The sequence below is a fragment of the Falco punctatus genome (genome assembly GCF_963210335.1).
Source record: "Falco punctatus genome assembly, chromosome: 10".
In the NCBI taxonomy this organism is placed as follows: domain Eukaryota; kingdom Metazoa; phylum Chordata; class Aves; order Falconiformes; family Falconidae; genus Falco; species Falco punctatus.
In genome coordinates, this window is record NC_137590.1 from 19,975,467 (window position 1) to 19,997,231 (window position 21,765).

General features: G+C 47.4%; 1 protein-coding gene across 1 annotated transcript in view; it reads left to right on the forward strand.

Annotated features, from left to right (window-relative positions):
* Window positions 1-18,759, forward strand: part of ABTB2 (ankyrin repeat and BTB domain containing 2) — a 143,632-nt gene extending 124,873 nt beyond the window's left edge. Inside the window, exons 5-17 of the mRNA XM_080404904.1 lie at window positions 233-398; window positions 3,779-3,868; window positions 4,338-4,439; window positions 6,435-6,531; window positions 7,733-7,868; window positions 9,706-9,932; window positions 10,514-10,692; window positions 11,628-11,733; window positions 11,836-11,938; window positions 12,539-12,629; window positions 14,198-14,266; window positions 15,069-15,182; window positions 16,474-18,759. Of these exons, the coding sequence (XP_080261030.1) occupies window positions 233-398; window positions 3,779-3,868; window positions 4,338-4,439; window positions 6,435-6,531; window positions 7,733-7,868; window positions 9,706-9,932; window positions 10,514-10,692; window positions 11,628-11,733; window positions 11,836-11,938; window positions 12,539-12,629; window positions 14,198-14,266; window positions 15,069-15,182; window positions 16,474-16,671 (1,678 nt within the window). The 3' untranslated portion in view covers window positions 16,672-18,759. The remainder of the gene's footprint in view (window positions 1-232; window positions 399-3,778; window positions 3,869-4,337; window positions 4,440-6,434; window positions 6,532-7,732; window positions 7,869-9,705; window positions 9,933-10,513; window positions 10,693-11,627; window positions 11,734-11,835; window positions 11,939-12,538; window positions 12,630-14,197; window positions 14,267-15,068; window positions 15,183-16,473) is intronic.
* The last annotated feature ends 3,006 nt before the right edge of the window (window positions 18,760-21,765 follow it).

The following is a 21,765-nucleotide window of genomic DNA, read 5'->3' on the forward strand; positions in this document are numbered from 1 at the left end:
TTTTGAAAATTTTTTCTTCAGTGTTTACATGAATTTACTGTCTGTCTCTAAAGAGCTAAAACTTGCATCTCCAGTATGAGTGAAGTTAGCCAGATTTTTCAGAAATGATAACGCAGTGGGGAAAGTATATGGTAGGTAAAACCATGAAAATTCATATGGCTGACTTCTGTAGGAGATGGAGCTAAGAAAAAAAAAATTAAAAAAAATCCAGAAATTATTTCCTCTTTCACAGACCTGAATGCTGCTTTAGTTCCTTCCGGAGACTGGATGCTAAGGCTGCTACTGAAAAATTCCAGCAGGATCTGGGTTTCCGAATGCTGAACTGCGGAAGGACAGATCTGATCAACCAAGCAATTGATGCACTGGGACCTGACGGGGTTAACACCATGGACGATCAGGTAAGCTGTCTAACCACACACATACATTCTTTGCATGAACAAATTGCATGTGGCAAATCAATACGCAAGGTCGTGTTAGTTGCCTCTCCAAGGCTTTTCTAATTCTAGCTTTTGTTGTAGTTTAAACATGTATCCCTTAAAACACAAAAAAAATTAGCCTGCAAACTGCACCTACCCCACTCTCATGCCACCCCCAAGAAGTGAGCCAAAGCCCAGAGCTAAATGTTTACCAGCTGGAATGTAGGTCTGTTCATGGACGGCTGCTCAGGCACTGAGGGAAGGCAGGTTAACACGTGGCTGCGGATGGAAGGTCTGATGGTGGCTTAATGCTGAGGCCACGTCAGAACTAAGAGGTGTTTGCCACCGACACTCGCTTCTGGTTCAACAGCCCAAATCCATCCGGGTCAGGGATGAGTGACCAAAAGGTGTTCCTGCCTGATGGCTTTCAGGCTGCCTCTGTGAAGCGAGTTACGTGTTCTCAGTACAGCCTGGCACCTGGTATCAGTCATTATTAGCTTTGCTCAAATTTCATCATGCTGATGTATCTATTTTTTTCATTTTTACCTATTCCCTGCTCAGCTACATTGAACCATAGGGATTTGGTAGTCTGGAGAGTCTTTAGCTGCTTCTGCTGTCAGTCCCATCAAGTCACGGCACAGTCTATTCTCTGGGGCATCATTCAATGCATGGAATTAGCTTTTAATTAAAAAAAAAAAGCTGTCACAGCAACAAGAATGAGCTGTCACATTGCAGAAACAATAGGATATTTAGCAGTAGGAAGGATTTGCATTCAAGTAGAGAGGTTTTCTCATAGACAGCATTTTACTGCAGTAGCATTTCAGACCAGATTCTGAAACTGGCACATCTTTCATGGTACTTTCCACCATCCTGCTGTTTTAAAGGAAGTGTGAATGTATACACAAATACGAGCAGAAACTACTTCTGCACAAGCTTCTGTTTAGGTATGTAGCTGCCTTATATACATAGCCAGTACAAGGAGCTTCGTGGTCACAGGAGTGGGGTATCCCATCGCAGGTGTCCTTGATATTGACTTTATTGAAGTAGCAAAGGTGGTAGATTCATAGTATGGAGGTCTGCCGCTTCCTGTATTATTTTTCCTGTAAGTTTTTGCGGTTCCTGTTTCTGTAGCCTTGAGGCCTCCTCTTCTCTCAAAGCAGCTTATTCTGCATTGTGAACATTACTGTCCTCACACCAAAGACACTGGTGCCAAGCCCATCACTTCTCACTGCAGGGAGTTTCTTACCTCTCTTCAGCCAGCCAGCAAACTGGGAGCCGTTTGGCCTTTGTGTGCGTAAAGACTCAGCATTCTGTAGGCAATTTACTGGGAAAGTTTGAGGAGTTTCTGCTGTCACTTATTTATGGTCTCATTGTCATCCTATTGATGTCATCCTCTAGTGTCATCACACTGTGAACAGGGGGATTGTAGCGTGCTGATGGCTCTGTCGTCTTTGCAGAATGCTGCTCCCACGTCTGACAGCAGTGTTTTGGCACTGCCCGTGGAGGGCAAGACAGGCTCCCTCTGGAGAGAGACACTGTTGCTCTGAAATTCTCCACTTAAGTGACTCTGGAGCAACTCAGCTCTGCAGCTGCAAAAGTGTCCTCCACTGCACTTACCAATCCCAGAGTTAAATCCAGGCTTTAGCAGTGAGCTCTGCTGTAGCTGGAATAGGAAACCAAATCTGAACTTTGCAGCTAGCTCATTGTGCCTTTCCTGTGAAGGAACAAGCCAAAGCCAGATGCCCAAACTTGGGAAAACTGACTTAGGCATGACAACAGAAAGCAGGTCTCTCTGTCCTGTTGTAGGATAGAACATTTAAGGCTGCACCTGGTAAGCTGAGTTCATATATCTGGATTTCTTTCGGTCATGGGAGAGTCTTCTTAACACACTGCACAGTAGGCAGGCACCTCCGAGGCATCACAGAAGGGTGACCATCTGTCACCTGGCAAGTACAGCAAAAGTTTTGTTGCAAATCCTACGATAGTCAGCACTGTTGGACTAATTTAACATACAGGCTTTAGAGCCAGGTTCAGACTTTGGCCACTTCCTGAACAGGAGCACGTCCAACACTGAGGTGTGCATCCAGGCCCACCTCTGCGTGTATGTGTATGGAGAGATTTTTGGTTTGGAGAGAGAACTCGGAATGTACCTTCAGGAACACGAGTTTGGAGCAGGACCTTGTATTCACCTCTAGCGGGGACCTGGCAGCACTCTCAAACAGGATTTGAGGTGTTCAGGAAAACAATCTCTTCTTCCCTTTACATACTGGGGAACAAGCAGCGAATGCAAAATTGATTACAAAAAGTTAAAAACAAAACAAACAAACAAACAAAAAAGGTAAGGTAAGGTGAGTCTATACAAGTTTTAGAAGCCTGGCCAGGGCAGTAAACATGGGCTTATGCCTGCAGGCCCGAGTTTTGGATTCTCAGTTAAGGTTACTTGTTACAATCAGAGTGGATCCTCTCAAGCACCCCCCAAAAAACCAACACCCAACACCAGCCGGGCCCAAAACATCTTTGCAAATGTGTAACTGCCTGAAATGTAAGAAGCTTGGAATTGTGGCTGTTTGGAAAAGTTGCCTTTGCAGATGCAGATCAGAACAGCTCTGTGTGAGAGATAATGTATCACACAGATAATACATTATCTTACGATAAGGTCCCTCTCTAAAGATGAAGCTGTATTACTACACAGTGAGCAGCAGAGATGCTGCCTGTGAAAAATTCAAATGCTCACACTAACAAAGCGGGGGAAGCTGCAGGATGTGAGCAGAAATGGATTTTACTAGGCCCTTCCTTTTCTGTCCTTGGCTACTTCTGGAATGAACTCCGTAAGTAAGACTCATTTCACTCATAACTCATTTCTGAGCTGTCATGGTTTGCTGGTTAAGTAGAGAGAGAGAGATTTATGGGATTGAAATGCTGAAATATTGTGGCAAATAGGATTTTAGCAATGGGGATAAGTTGCCAAATACATTAATCTTGTGTATTTTTGTGTTGTTTTCTGCTTTCAGTTCATATGGCTACAAATGATCCAAGAAATGGTATTTCTTTTTTTGGCAGCCTTGAGAAAGCTCCAGAATTGTGGACAAGACGTGGCAGGGATTTTCAGTGATCCCTTCTGTATTCTTGCAGTCTTTTCCCCTGATGTTTTGTCCCCATCATTTTCCAGTGCTAATGCATTGTGTCCACTCTACATAGAAACCAGTATGTCTTGAACATGTACGTGTGCTGTCCCTACACACAGGCACGCCTTCACAAACATTCTTCTTTACGTTAAGATTCAAACTCACTGTGTCTGACAGTTTCACCAGTGATAGGTATAGAAAGGTAACTTTTTTTTTTTTTCCTTCTTCTCCCTGAAGGGTATGACCCCACTAATGTACGCCTGTGCTGCTGGAGATGAAGCCATGGTCCAAATGCTGATAGATGCTGGAGCAAATTTAGATATACCAGTGAGTAACAGCGGATCCTACCCCCGTTATTGCTCATCTGTAAACTAACAAGAGCAGTTATGAAGTCTCTCCTAGCAACTGAATGCTTCAGTACCAGAAGCTTCTGAGCAAGGCGCTTCTTTCAGAAACCGTTGCTTCAGGGATTTGGGAGGAGGGAAAAAACCCTTCAAAACCTCTTGGAACACTCAGTGGCTCCAATTATGATTGGCATTGGCAAGCCTAATAGGCATGGGGGGGTGAGGGGGCCCCCCTCCTGAAAGTTCTGCCACTAGGAGAAACCAGTAGGCCCATTAAAAAGGCCCAGGGGACTGGACAGAGTGACTAGTGCTAGCAGTGTTCTCTGAGTGGCGTAGGTTACTGTTCCCTTGGGTTGTCACTTAGCAAGAAAAAAGGCAGTTATGTACAAGTCTAAAGATTAAGACAGAGAGAGGCTGCAGTGGTGAATAACCACCCGGATCCTTTCTCCCAGGTTCCCAGTACCTCTCCACGATACCCTTCGGTCCATCCCGACAGCCGGCACTGGACTGCTCTCACCTTTGCTGTGTTACATGGGCACATCTCTGTGGTTCAGGTAAGCGGAGGAGATCCCCAGTCAGGCATCTCTGCCAGCGCTGGGCAGCACCCTGGCTGTCAGGCTTCTGGGGCACGGCACGGGCTCCATCTGCAGTTTGTGGTGGCAGCCCTCTAAAACCCATGAAAAACTGCATGGTTCGAAAATAAGGAGAATATAACCGATGCTTTTCTTGGGGACCTGTGAATTGATGGCATAATTTCTAGCAAGGTCTTGATAACAAAACACAGTATGTTTCCTTATTTTCCTTCAGTTTCAGTGTTGGTCCAAGGCTTACCACTTCCAGAACAATACTGCACAATTAATTTCTTTGATACTAGATGAACTAGTGCTTCATGTGGAGTGGTCATGGGTAGACTGCTTGATCAGGGTGCTTCCTGACATTAGATGTTAATTGGTTTATAAATTTACATGTGCAAAAATTCAGTGTATGCTGATTTCTGCTCTAATATTTCTGCTCTAATGGCAGCAAATCATCTGTAACTTCCTTTATAATCCTTGAGAATTGCATGAACAAGACTTAATCTCTCGTGGGAGTTGAACTTTTCGCATCCTCCCTGCTCCCTTTTCTGTGGAATTAATGCAGAGGGCAGCAGGATGGGGTGGAATCCTGAAAATCCTACCCGAGTGTCAAGAGGAATTCAAAACTGATCACAGCAGATAAGTCAATTGCTGGTGAATTTAATTTCCCTTCTGCTGAAAGGGTGGGGAAGAAGAAAAAAGTAAGCAAATGGAGGCTGCACATGCTCATTTTTTTTGTTTGTGTACATTTTTACATAATTACAAAGATTAGGTTCCACCTGGCAAATTGCCAGGGCAGCTTCTGGTGTTACAGAGGTTGGACAGCCTTAATTTGCATGTGAGATAAGAGTGTGATTCTCCCAGGAGATGTAGCCAAGCATATCAAAGTGCTCGTGTTAGATGGCATTACCCACAATGCTTGTTTCTTTTATTTTGGTTAAAACTTCTAAAGATGACGCTTTTTTTTTTTCATTCAGCAGCTATTATTAAAAGGGCAGATTTCAGCTTTTGCTGAAATCAGTGTACAAAACCGCCTTTCCAGTGCAGGTCTGCCATGCGATACCTGCATAGAATAGCTGTCACCTGAAGAAAGACATGAGCCAGTAGTTGTGCTCTGCAAAAAGTTTTATGCTAAAAATGCAAATGTATACGCTGTTTGTTACAAGGCCAAGGTCATCACTAATTGGGGATGGCTGAAACTCTTAAACTGTGCCACCCTTACAGGTACAGCCAGCTGGACTGCTGCACCCAGGGGAGGAAACTCCAGGGGCAGCACCCACCAGTCATGCTATGGGTGCCCCGCGCTGCCTGCCAGCCCTGCTTGGCTATAACAGGTCCCCGTCATGTTGTAACCTTTCCCCCTTCCTCCAGGAGGAGGGAAATTTCCCTTGCGAGCAGCTGGGTGCGCTCAGTGAAAGCAGGTTCTGTGTGTGGCAAATGAGTGCAGCTGCTGGGCCACCTGGCTCCAGGGGGGCTGAGGCCAAGAGGTATGTGTGGCCTCCAGGGCTAATTCCCTGGAGGAACCCCGTTTCCTGCACACAGCTTGAAACTAAATCGGATGGACTTCCTGCACGGAAGAGAAGCTCTGATTGCAGGGCTCTTTGGTGGTGGGAAATTACAATTGCAAAATCATGTTCATAAAGCAGATTAAAAAAAAAAAAGCGTTCTCCAAGCTGCCAGCTGAGCACCTTTCCAGCATAAACTCAATATTGAAAGCGCAGTACAGCAGAAGAAAATGAGAAAACTCCAAATTGACATTCATGTGGAGACTTTAGCCCTAGGCTGAGCGAGGAAATGCAAGAGAAATTTGCCTTATAATAGACATTTTGCTTTAGCCTTTGAGCTGGTCCCTTTGTGTGCACGCACTCCTCGCTATGAATCTGCTGGTTTTACTTTCTAACACACAGCCTCTTCTGTTTTGTCTTTCTGAATTGCTCTTTTCTCAACTCCTTGTCTTCCATGTGTCTGTTGCAGCTGCTCTTGGATGCTGGTGCCCATGTTGAGGGCTCTGCTGTTAACAGTGGAGAAGACAACTACGCCGAGACTCCTCTTCAGCTGGCTTCAGCAGCAGGTAAGCACTGTGCCGCCTCAGCACCCTCTATCTCCTGTACCACAGGATAACCGCAGCCCATCCACCATGGGTCTGGTGCCCGTAGCTCGCATTAGGAGTCACTTTGCACTGCCTTCCAGGGTGCTGTGGGTATGGTAAAGACACCAAACAGGTAGCACAGCGAGCTGCCTGCTACACAGTCGGCATTTTTTTCATTTCTAAAACACTAGTAGGAACCTCGTCCAGGTTGGCAGCGACTAACAGCTGTTGTCACATGGCCAGAGCTTGACGGGCACTAAACAAGCGTCTGCTTTTGCAACTAGTCCCAACACTTACCTCCTGCCAGTAGCCTCCGTAGTAAAGCTGAAACAGCGCCTTCACACAGGGCACTGTCAAGAAACATAAACCAGCTACTGTCTAGTCCAGGCATGTCGTGGATCTAAGTAACTTCCAGATGCAAAAATTAGCAAGTTTAAATTCAGCCTGGGGAAAAATAACTGCTATATAAAGAAAGTTGTTTTATTAATTCATTAAATACAAGTAAAATTCTGCATTTCTTCTACCTAACTGTCATGAGATGAGATTAGCATTCTGTGGACAAGTCTGTGCTAGCCTAAAAGTACCTGTTGTTTTTCAACACGTTTCACCTCTGGTTTTACTCTTTCCCTTAATCTCTCTCTGCTTTGTTTTTGAGCATTTATGAAGACAAGTCTCAGGCTTGCTCTGCTCCAAACTTTATGGAAGGGATAAAAAACAGCCGACACCCTTCCCAGTGACACTCATGGGTCTGGGTCTCTTGCCACCACTCAGATAAATGGAAGCAGTGGAAGGGGGCCTGGCTGAACACCGATACCCTTTGTCAGCAGGGCAGGTTTATGAAGCTGCGGTCAGCAAGCGGAGCACAGAGCAGCTCCCTTCTGGCCTCATCTACTAACTGAGCAGCCAAGGCTCTGATCCTAGTTAAACTGCTTGCATACATCTCTGCTGGTGTGTAGTGAAGGCACCAGACCAGTTTAATTCTCTTTCCATTCTACCTGTAGTTACATGTGGGCGATCAGTAATGTGTGTGCTCCGTGGTTCGGCTGCTGTCCCTGGGGGGTTAGGAAGCCCGAGCGTGCTTGCAGGATGCTCTGAAAGCCATAGTTGGTAACAAAAGTTACAGTGCTTTCAAAGAGGTAACAGACATGGACTCATCAGTGTGTTTCTGTCCATTTTTTCCTAGGGAACTACGAGTTGGTCAGCTTATTGCTAAGCAGGGGTGCTGATCCTCTCCTGAGTATGTTGGAAGTCAACGGTATGTCGTCTTCGCTTCACGAAGACATGAACTGCTTCAGTCACTCAGCTGCACATGGGCACAGGTAAAGCTCCGCTCGCGTTCAGAACAGGTTTCTTTGCTGGAGGCTATCACTGTAGGTATTCCTGCGTGACTTTGTCAGCTGCCTTAGCACAAACCCTTGGGTGTGCAGGTCAGCGGATGGTGTAAGACTCTTCTGACAGCAGCCAGCCATTGTTTGGTTGTCTCAGACCATCCCGATTCTGAGGCAGGCGGTGCCTTTTAGGCACTCTGGGGAACGGAAAGATACTTTACACTGGTAGTTGCTCTCTGTTACATCCCTTTGAGAAAAAATTATGCAACACTTTCATTATTCAGCAACTGTAACTTTTATCAAAGGGGTTATATTTTAGTCAAAAGCACAAAATACAACAGAGAGATCTTTGTTTGATTTTTCTTAATTGTCTCATTTACTGGTCTAGCTCTGTAGCACTAGGAGTGAGCAGGAGCTGGTTGTAGGCCATATACGAGCAGGCCGAGTTCCAGTTGTGGGTAGGTTATGAGATTGTAGTTTGTGTTTTCAGACAGAATCTAATTGCGTTAAGGTGGCAAAAATAATCTGCAGCAGGATTTGGTTGGCTGCATCTCTGGTTTTTTAGATGGCTGACCAAGAGGTCAGTCATTAAAATGCTGAAAAGCCAGGCTGGGTTTTCCAGCCCCGTTTTCAGGGTAGTAATTTAGAAACAAGATATTCCTTACAAACTCATCCAGAAATCCTTCTGTTCCCAGAAAAAAATGCTAGCGTAACGAGCCAATTAAAATAGCCCTGAAACCACCCGTGTAGATGGGCTGAGAGATACCTGCAGGGTCTTACAGCCGCACAGCTGGTCCTTCCAGTGGCACCTGAAATAGTAGCTACCTTGCTTGAACACAGCTGTGCTTTACCGTGGTGTCAGCACACCTCCAGGTACATCACACATACGCCAGGGAGAAGTACCCCAAGCTCAAATGAGGCCCAAACTCTGCAGAGCTGGAACGGCCTCATGCAGTTATTTACAGTGTAAAACTACGCAGACACTGTTCCGTTCCCGATTCTGTTCCCCTCCCACAATCTTCTGCAACATCTAACCGTGCAAACCGTGACATTCACGGCTTGTTCTCCAGGCGGCTAGGGCAGGGGGAGCCTAAAGCACAGTTCTCTGGCTTTAGTCACGCTGAGTGGCACGGGTGCCAGGAGAGCACCGGCTAGCGGCAGTTCAGCATCGCAGCCCAGGGCTCGGCTGGGGAATGGCTGCTGCAGATGGCCGCAGCTGTTGCAGGGATACCAGCGACACAAACTTTCCAAACTGGCTGGACACAAGAAAGCCTCTTGCTTGCAGCGGCTGTGTGAAATGCCAAACCAAAAAAAAATAAAAACATTCTCCCTGGATTTAGGGATGCAGAACTATCATTTTTTTATGGTTTCTATTTACTGATAGAGGAAGCGGGTCTGACTAAAACACCATAACAGTGCTTGAAGATGGTCACTGGGGAAAATGGCAACAGTTCTAACAGATACTCTGGGTAAATCTTAGTTCAGCACTTAAGATGTTACCCTACTGGTGGCTGGCAGAAGGCCGCGTGCTTCTATGCCAAAGCACAGACCATGATCAGAGCCAGCCTGCCCCAGCGCTGAGGTATTTCCAGGTACCACGAAGGTACAGGAGCACGTTCTATGCTTTTGCCCTTGCGACCAGGGCATCAATTTCTAGCCCGTGGGATAGGGAAGAACAAGCGGTTTAAATGCTGCTCCATGTTGCCAGCTGTCTGTCTTTGGGAAGGGGATTATTATTTATAAGCCAGACCCCTAAAGCCAAATCACCATAGTCCTTGTCTGAATTGTTGATATTTATTAATAAGAGCTCTCTCTTCTTCCTCCTCAGGAATGTTCTGCGCAAGCTGCTGACCCAGCCCCAGCAACTGAAGGGAGATGTCCTCTCACTGGAGGAGATTTTAGCTGAGGGAGTGGAGAGTGACACCTCCAGCCAGGGCAGCTCCAGCGAGGGGCAAGTCAGGCTGTGTAAAACAAGGACGAAGGCTCTGCAGGAGGCCATGTATTACAGTGCTGAGCACGGCTACGTGGACATCACCATGGAGCTCAGGGCACTTGGTAGGGCGTTTGGTTTTAAGCATTGTGCACATTTTAAGGTGTAAAAAGCTTTTTCCTCTGCCCCTTTCACTTGGAGAAGAATCTGTAACTCCATCTGCAAAGCTGTCCCAAGCTTATGGGAACCACCTGTCTAAATTAGATACAAAAGTGTTTAAGGCTCCTTACAATTTAGGTTTTCTAATTATTTTTTTTCCAAATCCCTACTGATCTGGTAACCAGGAGAAAAGACCTCGTGCCATGTTTGTGTATGGTTAGATATTCTAACAAGCACAGTTCAGATTTATTTTGTAGTTCTGACTAATCATGAAGCTAAGTACACAACAGGGAGTCTCTGGTCCTCAACAAGTCAGCTACAGTTCCAGCTTAGGGTCCTGGTACCAATCCTTTGCTGCAGATAAATCAATCTGTCAATGACCCAGTTCAGTCATCTTTCATACCAAGACAAAAAATGTATCTGCTGTTAGGATGTAGGTAAAGATATGCTTCGGTGCTGCAAGGTGTTAGTAATAGCAGCAGGACAGTCTACTCACAGGTGCTTCAGCAATGACCATCTTTCACTGTCCTTTTTGCTGTCGCTACAGGAGTCCCATGGAAACTCCATGTGTGGATCGAGTCACTGCGGACAACCTTCTACCAGTCTCGTTACTCAGTCGTACAGACCCTCTTACGGGAATTTGTCACCATTAAAGAGGAGGACTATAATGAAGAACTGGTTAACGAAGGGTTGCAGCTCATGTTTGACATCCTTAAAACCAGCAAAGTAATTATTAGTTTTGTAACAGTATCAAAGTCATGTTTGGGTTTTGCTGTTGTAGGAGGTAGTGCACAAGAACAAGGGAATGCCTATGCAGGGGCCCTAAAGAGTTTTCGTATGAAAATGTTCCCAACAGCGTTTATCTAAACTCATATGCGGCCCTCGCAGCGAAGGCATTTGTTTCAATAGAAGGGAAAGCTATTCTGTTAACGTCCAACCCAGCAACCGCCTTTTGAAACCATGTGAATGTGACAGGAAGAGTTACCAATACAGTACTGGGCAGTTCAGGTTCTCTCAAGAGTGTCTTCTAGTTTTCTGAACAATGTTTTTGTTCAGTGACATTTTCCTTCTACATTTTATTTAAAGGTTCCTATGACTGTTTTTACATTGCTTTGCGAGGCATGTCTGGACCAGATTTGATCCATGGCATTATAGCGTCGCTGTCCCATTTTGCAGATAAGCTCACCCAGTCTCTACTGTGTTCTCTCCCCCGAAGCTGCTGCCTTCCGCGTTAGAGGGGGATGCCTGCCCTCCGACTGCAGGTGGGACACATCTGTAACACACAAGGTGGGGGAAGCTGAGGAGTGTACACAGCTCCTCTCAGTACCTCCCTTAACTGGTCACTGCAACTTAAGATTGTAACAGTCCGTTAAACAAAAAGCAAGAGAGAGAACTGGCTACTAAACCCAATCTGACATTCAGCTCGTGTCGTGAATCAAATCTTGCTGAGAACACGCCTGAGGGCTCACCTGTTACAGAGAGGCGAAGGATGAGCTTTGGCTGACTGCCTTTCTCCCTCGAGGAAGGCTGTCCCATAAACTGTCGCTGAGAGAATTCCTGCAGAGCGCGGTTGCTGTAAGCCTGATGAACTATTACAGCGTGTCTGAAACCTGTTCGATGCCAAGTGCTGACTGACAATACCTGTTCCGTCCTCCTTACAGAACGACTCTATCAATCAGCAGCTTGCCTCCATCTTCACCCACTGCTACGGCAGCAGTCCCATACCCAGCATTCCCGAAATCCGAAAGACACTGCCAGCTCGGCTCGGTAAGGCGCTCACCTGAACAGTCAAGTTCTTGGGACTTTTTTTTTTTAAAGCATCCACAGTTTCAAAAAGCATTCACCCTCTTTTTTTTCTTACCCTAACAGATCCTCACTTTCTAAACAATAAAGAAATGTCTGATGTGACTTTCTTAGTAGAAGGAAAACTATTTTATGCACACAAAGTTCTGCTGGTTACTGCATCTAACAGGTGAGTTGCCTTCCACAGCCACATGTTAAAGGAAGGTCTGGTCTCTGATGCGCATGACTGGCTCTCACTCAGTCACTGCAGGAAGGCAGGGTACGGACTACAGACCATAATCCAGGTCTGCAGGACCAAACCCCACATCTCCCGTGCTACTGTTAATAATAGAAGAGTAGTTCCAGCCACTCCTAGTAAGTGGTAGAGATTCCCAGAGCCCTGCTGACATAAACCAATGAGAATCATCCCTAAAAACCTGGGCGTACATATCCAGCCCTGCCTTTCCATTCCTGCCCGTGGAGCTCACTGCTCTGCAGTGCCTGCAGCTCTCACCCTGACCCGGTACACTGGCAGTTATTAGTTTCTTTCCCTGTTACTGGCACAGGAACAGTGTTTTGCAACTATTACAGGGTGGGATTGGATCAGACCCAAGCAACTTACAGGTTAAGTTGTCCCTGAAGTTCTAAACTAACTGTCATTAAATTGAAAGAAATGTTTCAGTTTTCAAGAGCAGGGAAGGCTCTTTATTTTCCCCTGGCTTAGGCTGTTTGTCAGCAGGTAACAGGTATGTGATGCGCTAATACAGAAATCTATTAAAACTGTTCTCAGGTTTAAGACGCTAATGACCAATAAAACAGAGCACGACGGCCACGGCAGCAAGACTGTTGAAATCAGCGATATGAAATACAATATTTTCAAGGTATGTAACTTACTCTACCTTTTCATCTTCTCATGTACTTGGAAGCCAAGTCTAAGCCAAGGCCCAATATAACAGGTAATTTACAAGCAGAGATGGAGTTCATTTCAGTGCACCTGTATTTCGGGAGTGTTCTGATCTTTGTCCAAACTTTTCAGTAGGGCCAACCTTAAAACAGAAACCTCCAGCCTATATTCTTATTTTCTTACTAAGGCAGCTGACTCCTCCATAAAGCAAAGAGAAAGCAGTCTTAGACTTTTAAGACACCATTTTTATACTTTTTATGGCACCGTTTTCATGCTGTGCTAAGCATGAAGTAAACTTATTTACAGCAGGTGGACTGCCAGGCTCCACGTTAATTCAGGTCAGGTGACCATAAGTCAGCCGTGTCCCTTTCAGGAAGGGCTCGGAACTGAGAATCGCACTTTGCTTTTATGACGTTTCCATATACGTGGTAACTGTTTCACTACAGCACTGAAGCTTTTCCTTTTCCTCTAAGCAAAGAGAAGGGGCAAAGCTGTCGGTCAGCAATACTGTCATCTCACGCAGAGGGGATGGAGTTGACTCTAAACATCTTTCTTCTGCTTGAAAGGGCCTAGGCATGTTTTGTGTCAGACAGATGACATCCACATTCTGCAGCTTAGGCCATGACAGAAAAAAGAAAATGTAACTGAGTATATTGAACAAAGATGTTGCTAAAGATAAACTTTTGCTTCACTGAAGAGAGCAACAAATAAAAAAGAATTAAACCAGTGAGATACTCCAGGGAATTAAACAATTTGATAGCAAACAAAATCAGAGGAATTAAGGAGATGATGGCGTTCTACAGCAGTCTCTGTTACGGTGCACGGAGGGTGCTGCTCATGGCTCTGCTGGAAAGCAGCTTTGCTCCCCTGTAATTCCGTTATACACATAAGGCTCAGATTTGTTACCACTGCTGTTAGAAACAGTAAGCACAGCGTGCAGTCCCACACCTGCTCCCACAGCACCCAGGACACTGGAATGACTTCTCTTCCCAACACCAAATCCAGTAGTTCCCTAGATAAGGTGGTACCAGTTGAGCTGGGGGGTGCACAGGCAGATGAAAGAGCGAAGCTGCCTCTTGCTCTCCCTGCAAACAATTAGGCCTTTTCCTCTAGCCCTGATGGGGGGGCTGGAAGCTGATTAGAAGCACAGCAGGGGAGCCAAGTGGCTGGGAGGTCCCCCAGACACACATGCTGGTGGTGTGGCGGTTTCAGTGCTCCAGCGAGCTGGCAGCTCTGCGTGTGACCAGCCTGCAAGGCTTTACAAAACCCGATCCCAGGAACAGTTTCACAAGGACGTTTGTGTTGCTCAGAGACACACTGTCACCCCCGGCCTAAAACCCTCAACAGGACCCTTTTCAGAGCCCAAGGAAGAAAAGTGTATTAGAAAGCAGCAGATTTGCAACACTAGGGAAAAAAGCCGAGGGTAAAGGCGAGAGCCAGCGTACCACGCAATTCCCGTCTGCTCGGGAAGGGGAGCGCAGCCGTTCGCAGCCCCTTGTGCCTCCAGTGACCACAGCTTCATGCCCGGCCTTCTTCCCATTTCAGATGCTGATGCAGTATTTGTACTATGGAGGAACAGAATCTATGGAAATTCCCACCACCGACATCCTAGAGGTGAGCGTGGTTTCTTCTAAATCTTGCCAAGTGCACTGAGGCATAAACAAAGCTTGCAGGGGAAAAGCCAGGAGCCAACGGCAAAGCTTCCAATCCAGTATACTTCACACTTTGAAACGAGCTTGAAGTTTCAAAACACCGTTGTTTGGAACTAAGAACTACCAGTTATGTCTTGCTACATCCCCAAGATGCTGGCGGCAGGGAGGGAAATCACTACAGTGCTTCTGGTGCCCAGCGTTGGGCGGAAGCCTGCTTTGCCCATCCTCTCTGTCCGGGGAGATTCAGTGGGGCACAGAAGAGGTGCAGCTGAGCCAGCAGCTCTGGTGTCCACAGCAGCCCAACACCGAGGGGCTGCAATTGTAGAGAAATAACCGATTTCAAGCTGACCTTCTGCAGAGCAGCTGCTGGTACCGCTCAGGTTGGACTTAGAGTGCTTCCACAGCACAAACAGGCCCTTGTTCAATAACGCTGCTCAGTTACAAGCAGTCCATGAAATTAAAGCTTGAAGCTAAAGATGACACACAACTATTTTTTTTTTTTCCTCAGGAGAGGAAAGGGGGCTTTGAGTGCTCTAGGGCTCGTGTTAGGGCGACAGGAGGTAGCACCAATATGCTTTGCTAAGAGGGGAAATCTGCCTGTCGTGTCAGCGAGGCACCGAGTGGCCTCTCTGGTCTGGTGTGAGGACTTGGCTGTTAGAGCAGGGAGCCGGGGATCGTTCAGAGGGGAACTCATCAGCTCTGTGTGCCTTCCCTGAGCCTCTCGGGGCTCATGATCTCAAATTGCTTCTCTCTTGCCCTGATAGCTCTTGTCGGCTGCCAGCCTGTTCCAACTGGATGGCCTCCAGAGACACTGTGAAATCCTCTGTGCCCAGACGATCAACATGGAGAACTCTGTTAACATCTATAAATATGCAAAGGTAGGTGCCAAACTGCCTTATTTCAGAATCACAATGAAGCAGTGCACGTGCTCTCTGCAGCCTCCTTTTGGGAACTAAATACAACAGGCCCAGAGTAGGCACCGTGATGCTGGTAACCCTACCCTGACTGCAGCCACGAGTGAGATGTATTCCAGTTCCAGTCTGGGAAGTCCTACACAGCCCCAGTACGTTTTCTTGTCTAAGCCAGTCATGTATGAAATTGCTGCAAGATCCCTACAGAGCAGGGGAGAGGTGTCTTAGCAGGCTGCTAAGTGTGTGCAACACCAGCAAAGCCTAAGAGATTCAAATCCTCAGAGCAGCAGGGGCAATTGATTGTAGCACAGCAGCTAAGTAGTAAACCCTTTCCTAGCACAAACCCTACTGTTCGACGCAGATATTCACCTCTGTAGCGAATAACCCACATTATCAAGAAAATCATAACTACTCTGCCGTTCCTGGATGTTTGCAGGACCAGATCCCTTGAAGACAAGCAGAAAGACAAAGGGGCTGATAGTGGTGTGCATGTTTACTGGTGTGCAGTGTCACACTGATTCTTTTCAATTCCTTACTCTGGCACTGGGTCATTCTTTTCCATGGAACTTGGACTGGTTTCTTTCAGGACGTAAAATTTAACGGTGCACAATGGTAGAGAGGGGGAAGGGAGCGTTGCCTACTGGCCTTCACTAAATTTGCTTAAATTACTATTTGCACAAAGTTCTCAGAAACAGGGGGTGCGCACGCACGCACAGTGCTTCTTAATATTGAACTTGGGTTTCATTGTTCTCCCATTACTGAGCTGGTTCTGAAGCAAAGGGAACCAGATCACAGCCAGAAATCCACCTAATGTGCTTTAGAAGCGCAATATCCTTGTTTTCCTACGTTCAGCTCCTTTTTCTAGGGGTTAAGCTCACATCCCATGAACCACACTCTTACCGCCTCGAGCAGAGCGCACCATCTGGCAGCGCAGAGTTTTATGTCGTGGCACACAAACTCCTGGCTTGCACAGCTAAACAGGTATCTTGGCCGCTTCGTCAGCCAGGTGCTCTGCTCCTTTAAGGGGAAGGGACTGGAGTGCAGGCCAGCAGCTCTGCCAACAGCAGGCCAGCAGGGGAAGGAATTAAAAGAGCCTGAATGCCTCTGCCGAGGTCCTGCATTCAGTGCTTTTCCTGCCATCCTCCTTCTGTCTTAGAAAATATTAAAAGGAAAAGCATTAGCAATGAGGAGCAGCTCAGGCACGCCCCTGAGGTCTGCGGCATACAGAAAAGGCTAACTGGTTCTCCTCTCTCTGCAGATTCACAACGCGCCTGAACTAGCCTCTTTTTGCGAAGGCTTCTTCCTCAAACACATGAGCTCTCTCCTAGAGCAGGACTCATTCAAACAGCTGATCTACAGCAGGAACAGCAAAGTGCAAGGCCTGGACCCTCTGCGGGACTTGCAGACAGCCCTGGCCAGCCGCCTGCACTCTGTGTATGTCACCTCCAGGGTGTGAAGCAGGAACAAGGCAGTGGCAGGAGCACTGGTTCAACTGGTTCAAACTGCACGGGGATGCGTCGTCAGGCAGAGCAGCAGCTTTCCTGTTTGCCTTCTGGATGTTGCTGAAAGTCCCCTCCAAGAGATACCCCCTAGGCAAGGGTGCTGTGCCTCGTCCCGCTGATGCTGACGGAGGGGAGGCTGGCTTCTCTGTGCTACTACTGACACAGAAACACTGTCACAGCGCAAACAAGAACTGAGGACGCAAGTGAAGACCCTGAACCCAAGAGACTGTCAGCGCTGCCGTTTGAACAACCACAACGCAGGGCTGTAGAGAAGCGAGACAATTTACCTAGACCCAGCACCTCATATGTAGTCTTTAAGTGTCTGCCTACACGCCCTAACGGCCACCAGTTCATACGCATAATGTTTTAAGTGTCAAATGGCTGCGTAGAAGGAGCTCTCTAACCCCGCGGACACTGCCCACGCAGCAAGGCACCTGTCTGAGCAAAGGCTGGTGCGTGCAAACGCTTCGCTCTAGTAATAACCACCCGTGTCTGTGCCTGGCGGGAGGGTCTGACCTAAGTCCTCCCCCAAACTGCTGGCACCTTGAGAGAGATTGTGTAGATGCTCAAAGCTGAGTAGAAACTAATACTAAATCTGAATTTACTCACTCTTTAAACCTACTATGAAGAACAGACGTGGGGCAGGGAGGGGAGAATTGGTTTTTTTGGTTGTTTTTTTTTTTTTAATACGTTTCACTGTGCTAGTTGTTAATCTGGATCCATTTTGAGGGGAAAAAAAGACCATCCGCCCTTTCACCACGGAGGTTTGATAGTCCCCATGACTTTCACCATAAAAACCTCTTTCTGAGAGACCTGACACTAAAGACTCAGGTGTAGCAGGAGCTAGCACTGTGCTGAAAAACAGTCCGATAGCAACAAATAGCAATAAAAGTCTCCCTAAGACCCTGAGGAGCGCACAGCTGGAGGGTTTGTTCTCTGCCTGGTGCCAGCTGGGATTAGCAGCTCGAGTCTCCCTTCCACAGCCCCAGCCAGGCTGCCCTGGGGAGACTGGGCACAGCACCCACCTGACCAGTTCCCCTGGCAGGCTGCAGCCTAACATTTAGGCGGCGGCACTTAAACAAGATGCCTCCACTGGGTCGGTCACCATTCACATTCTTCCTGTGTTGGCAGCAGACAGATGGTTCTGGTCCAGAAGGACTCACTGTAGGCTGCCTTCTAGCTGACTGAGGAGAACTAAAAGGAGACAGTTCAACCTACAGTTTTGGGTCTGAAGCAGTGTGTTGTGTGTGTGGTTCTTCCTTTTAAATAATCCCAGCCCTAGGAAGGCAGTTAGTTGTGTAAAAATGCATACCCTACTCTTACCAACAGCTTTAAGGAAAAGACCTTCAGCTCTCTGTTAGCGCTCACCAAGAACATTTGCTAAGATGCTTTCATCAGGTACAGGTGGGTGAAGGAGAGGAGGAAGCCAAGTTCTCAGTGGAGAACTACTGCTTCTTAGAAATTCAACAATTAATATGGTAACTAAACACACTGGAAGAAGGAGGCTCAGCTGGGCCCGAGCTCCAAAGCACAACATAGACACAGTTTAGGCAGATGAAGGGATCTCCCAGAAAATCCATCCAAATTTGACATCGCCTCATTCCTACAGGAGTTAGATGAGAGGCAAACCGCACGCAAGGATAAACATTTCTAGCCTGCGCTCAGCAAGCTGACAGACAGTTGGTCAGGGCACCCCCAGCCTTGCTTTAGGCACGCCCCCACTTCGGAAGATCACCAGCGTCAATAACCCTATTTATTACGAGAAAGCCATACAGGGGGTTCAAAATTGTCACTGACCTGCCTGAAAAATACTACAAAAAGCTTTATCTTGGAAAATATTTTCAAGTAGCTGCTCCAGCTATCTGTACAAATACGCAGGTCCTCTTTTGTTGCTGTAATATTACAATGCTTTGTTAATTGTACATTAATGTTGTCATTTATGTAAATGTACCAGGATTTTATTAACAACGTAATTTTAAAATACACAGCTGCTGTTATTTATTCTGCTTTTCTAACAATGAGAAAAACCGTATTTAAAGACACTTCTACGGAAAAGGCTGTTGCAGTTTTACCATCTTAAATTTGTTTTGGTACATATACCTGATTTTGTGCTTTAAAGCAAGGGCTAAAGCGGCATTCATTTCCCCTTCCTAGGCTCATTTTTTGACTTAGTAAGTTTAACTCGTGGTTTCCCTGGCTGAAGCAAGGTTACCTGCGTTCTATCGAAAAGCAGCAGATGGTAGCATCCAAGAAACCCCCTAATTCTAGGACGCTTCCCTGCAGCAGAGGAGACCGTGAAGGTTAATCGTTGCTTTAACCCAGAGGTGTTCAGGCAGCCCTCAGAAGTTAAACATCTGATTCGCCCCCTCCCAAGTGCCAACAGACAGAACGTACAAAAGCAGGTCCCGCTTCCTCCCGCATCACCTTGGAACCCCAGGGGCCACGATGGCTCTGTCTGGAACTTTGCTGTAGCCGCAGCAGGATTCGTGTCAGAGCAGAGAGTATTTAAGAACACTCCGACAGCCACACAGACGTGCGACAGTCTGGGAAGTGAGGGCGTGCATTTATCTATGAGGTAAGTAGTATAAAGGTTTAAGAGCAAGAATCTGACCTAGAACTATTTTTTTTTCCTTCCCCTAAGTTGACCCCATAAATCTTGCAGACCCCCACTGAGTTTGGGGATAATGGCTGAGCTGAAACTCTGAATTTGGTGCCTCTGCAGGACTCAAATACTTCCTTAGAAGGCCGAGCACATTTAGAGGAAACCATTAATACTGCTGGAACCCGTACAGAACCTCTGCCTGCTTCTTCCCTTGAATTCCCCATCGCACACCTGAACAAAGGGAGCCGCGCAGCGTACCAGTCTGGTGTAGCAAGACTAGAAATCCCGTTCTATAATAAATTACCATCACGGGTATTTCTTAGCCTTCCATTTACACCACCCCAGAGAGGGCTGCTGGGAATGGCACATGAGGGGTGCTTTCTCTTGCATCGTGCCATCGCGCCAGCATGCTTGGAAACCCCCCAGTACAAACACCGACTTGTTCTCACAAACCATGGAATAACCAAGATTCCCTTTGGAACACTTTAACAAGTAGATTCAATAGAAATGCAGTGCTGCCCTTGGAGTCCTAGCGAGTAACACTGCAGCGCTTGCCCAGCGCTGGGGAAGCACAGAACTTTGCTGTCCGCAATTACTTCAGGGAGCAGAGGAAACGAACAGAGCTCACACATCTGTCTGAACACACTTGACGACTTCCAGCCTAAAATAAAACCCTCTTTGCTTTATCATAAGCCTTTGCACAGCAGGCAAGCACCGGCTAATGCAGCACCACTGCTAACTGGCCCTTTGCCCTCACCAAATGCTGCCCCAGCGACCAGAGATGGCTTCCCACACCTGCCGCAGCAGAGACAGCCAGGGCGACTCGAGAGGGAAAAAAAAAAAGGAGAGTGGCGACTCCCCTGAGGAGCCGGGGCAGCAAGCTGCTGTCGCCGCTGCCTGTGTCTCCCCGAAGGGCAGGTTTTGAGTGTAAGGGATCCACTAATCCACAGAAAGAGAATACTGCACTCAGCCCTATTTGCTCAAGAAAAGAGGGGCAAAAAAAAGTTTTCTGTCATATGATGAGAAAATCACGGCAGGGAAAAAAGCCTGGCTAGCAGCAACAGGCAGCCCCGGAGCTGGAGTCACTTCAGCGCTGCCCATACTCCGGCTGTTGCTAACTGGAAGGTGAGCAGGCGGGTCAACTGCTCAGCTATGGTGCCACCCCCACGGGGGGCAGCCAAAGCTCATCACTTCACCAACACGCTCACCGGGTGGGCAGCTTACTAAACCGAGCACAGCATCTCACCCAACGCTCCTGCCTCTGTGCGCAGCTCGGGCTGGCAGCTACTGGTGTCCCCCACACGCCCACCAGCAGAAAGCAGTCGTTAGAAAACGCACACCACGAGGCGCGTGCAGCTTTAGGGCCCTTCCTTATCAAGAGACAGGCTTGTGATTCACAGGCTACATAGGGAAGCAGTAGTGACATAGACAAACAAAAATCCAGCTCTGGAAGCAAAAAAAATCCCAAGGGACTATCACGATGGCCAAATGGAAGAGACATAACTTCCTTCTGCCCCTTCTATGCCTTGCCCTTATCCAGTACAGCCACCTTTGCTTTCCAGACAGCTCCCTTCTCCCTCACACAGCTGTGGGAGGCAAGACCCCTCCTGGAAGTACAGCCAACCCGCAGCAGCAGGGAAGATCCTCAGCTTCACCGGTTTTACTTTCTCCCAGATAAGCCTCGAAGGTCAGCTCACTCCAGCTGTCAAAATAGCTCACGGGGCTCCAAGCAAGCGGGATGATTCCACTGACAACTAGGTCACATCTACCCACCACCTGCAGAGAGCTGCTCAGCTATACGTGGCTTTCCCATTTTCCTCCAATTAGCCGCAGCACTGCACCACTGCAGGCAAGCGAGCTCACTCGGGCACTGGAGAGGAGGAGAGCGTGAACCTGCAGCAACGTGACAGAACAGTGATCTGGGGAGCACCAAAAAAAGGCCACAGAACTGACCTCTTAGGTTTGAAACGGGGCCCGGGGCCTGAGACACCAACGTACATGGTTATTGGGTTCTGTAAAGACCTGTCCCACCCCCGCGACTAGGAAAGGAGGAGGCATGGACAGGATGGCCAAGCTGGCTTTGCCTGCGGTTAGATGGTGCACTGCAATTAGCAGGACACCAGGCTCCTTCAAGCATTCACAGCCCCATCTGCAGGGGATCTGGGTACAAAGACCAGAAACCTGCTCTAGTCAGAGGGAAACAGGCTCAAAACCAACCCCAAACTACAATCCAGATACAAGATCGCTGTCTTCTCAGGTCCGACACCACATGGCATTTCCAGTGCACTTCTGGCTACAGAAAGACGCGCGCTCTTGCCTTGTTGCTGGATTGCATTCAACTAGCCCTTACTCTAGCTGGAATTTTAACCCAGCTTGACTGATGGAAAGCACAGGCAGAGGAAAATGTGGTTTGACTAGACTTGTTAAAAAAATAAAAATAAAAATC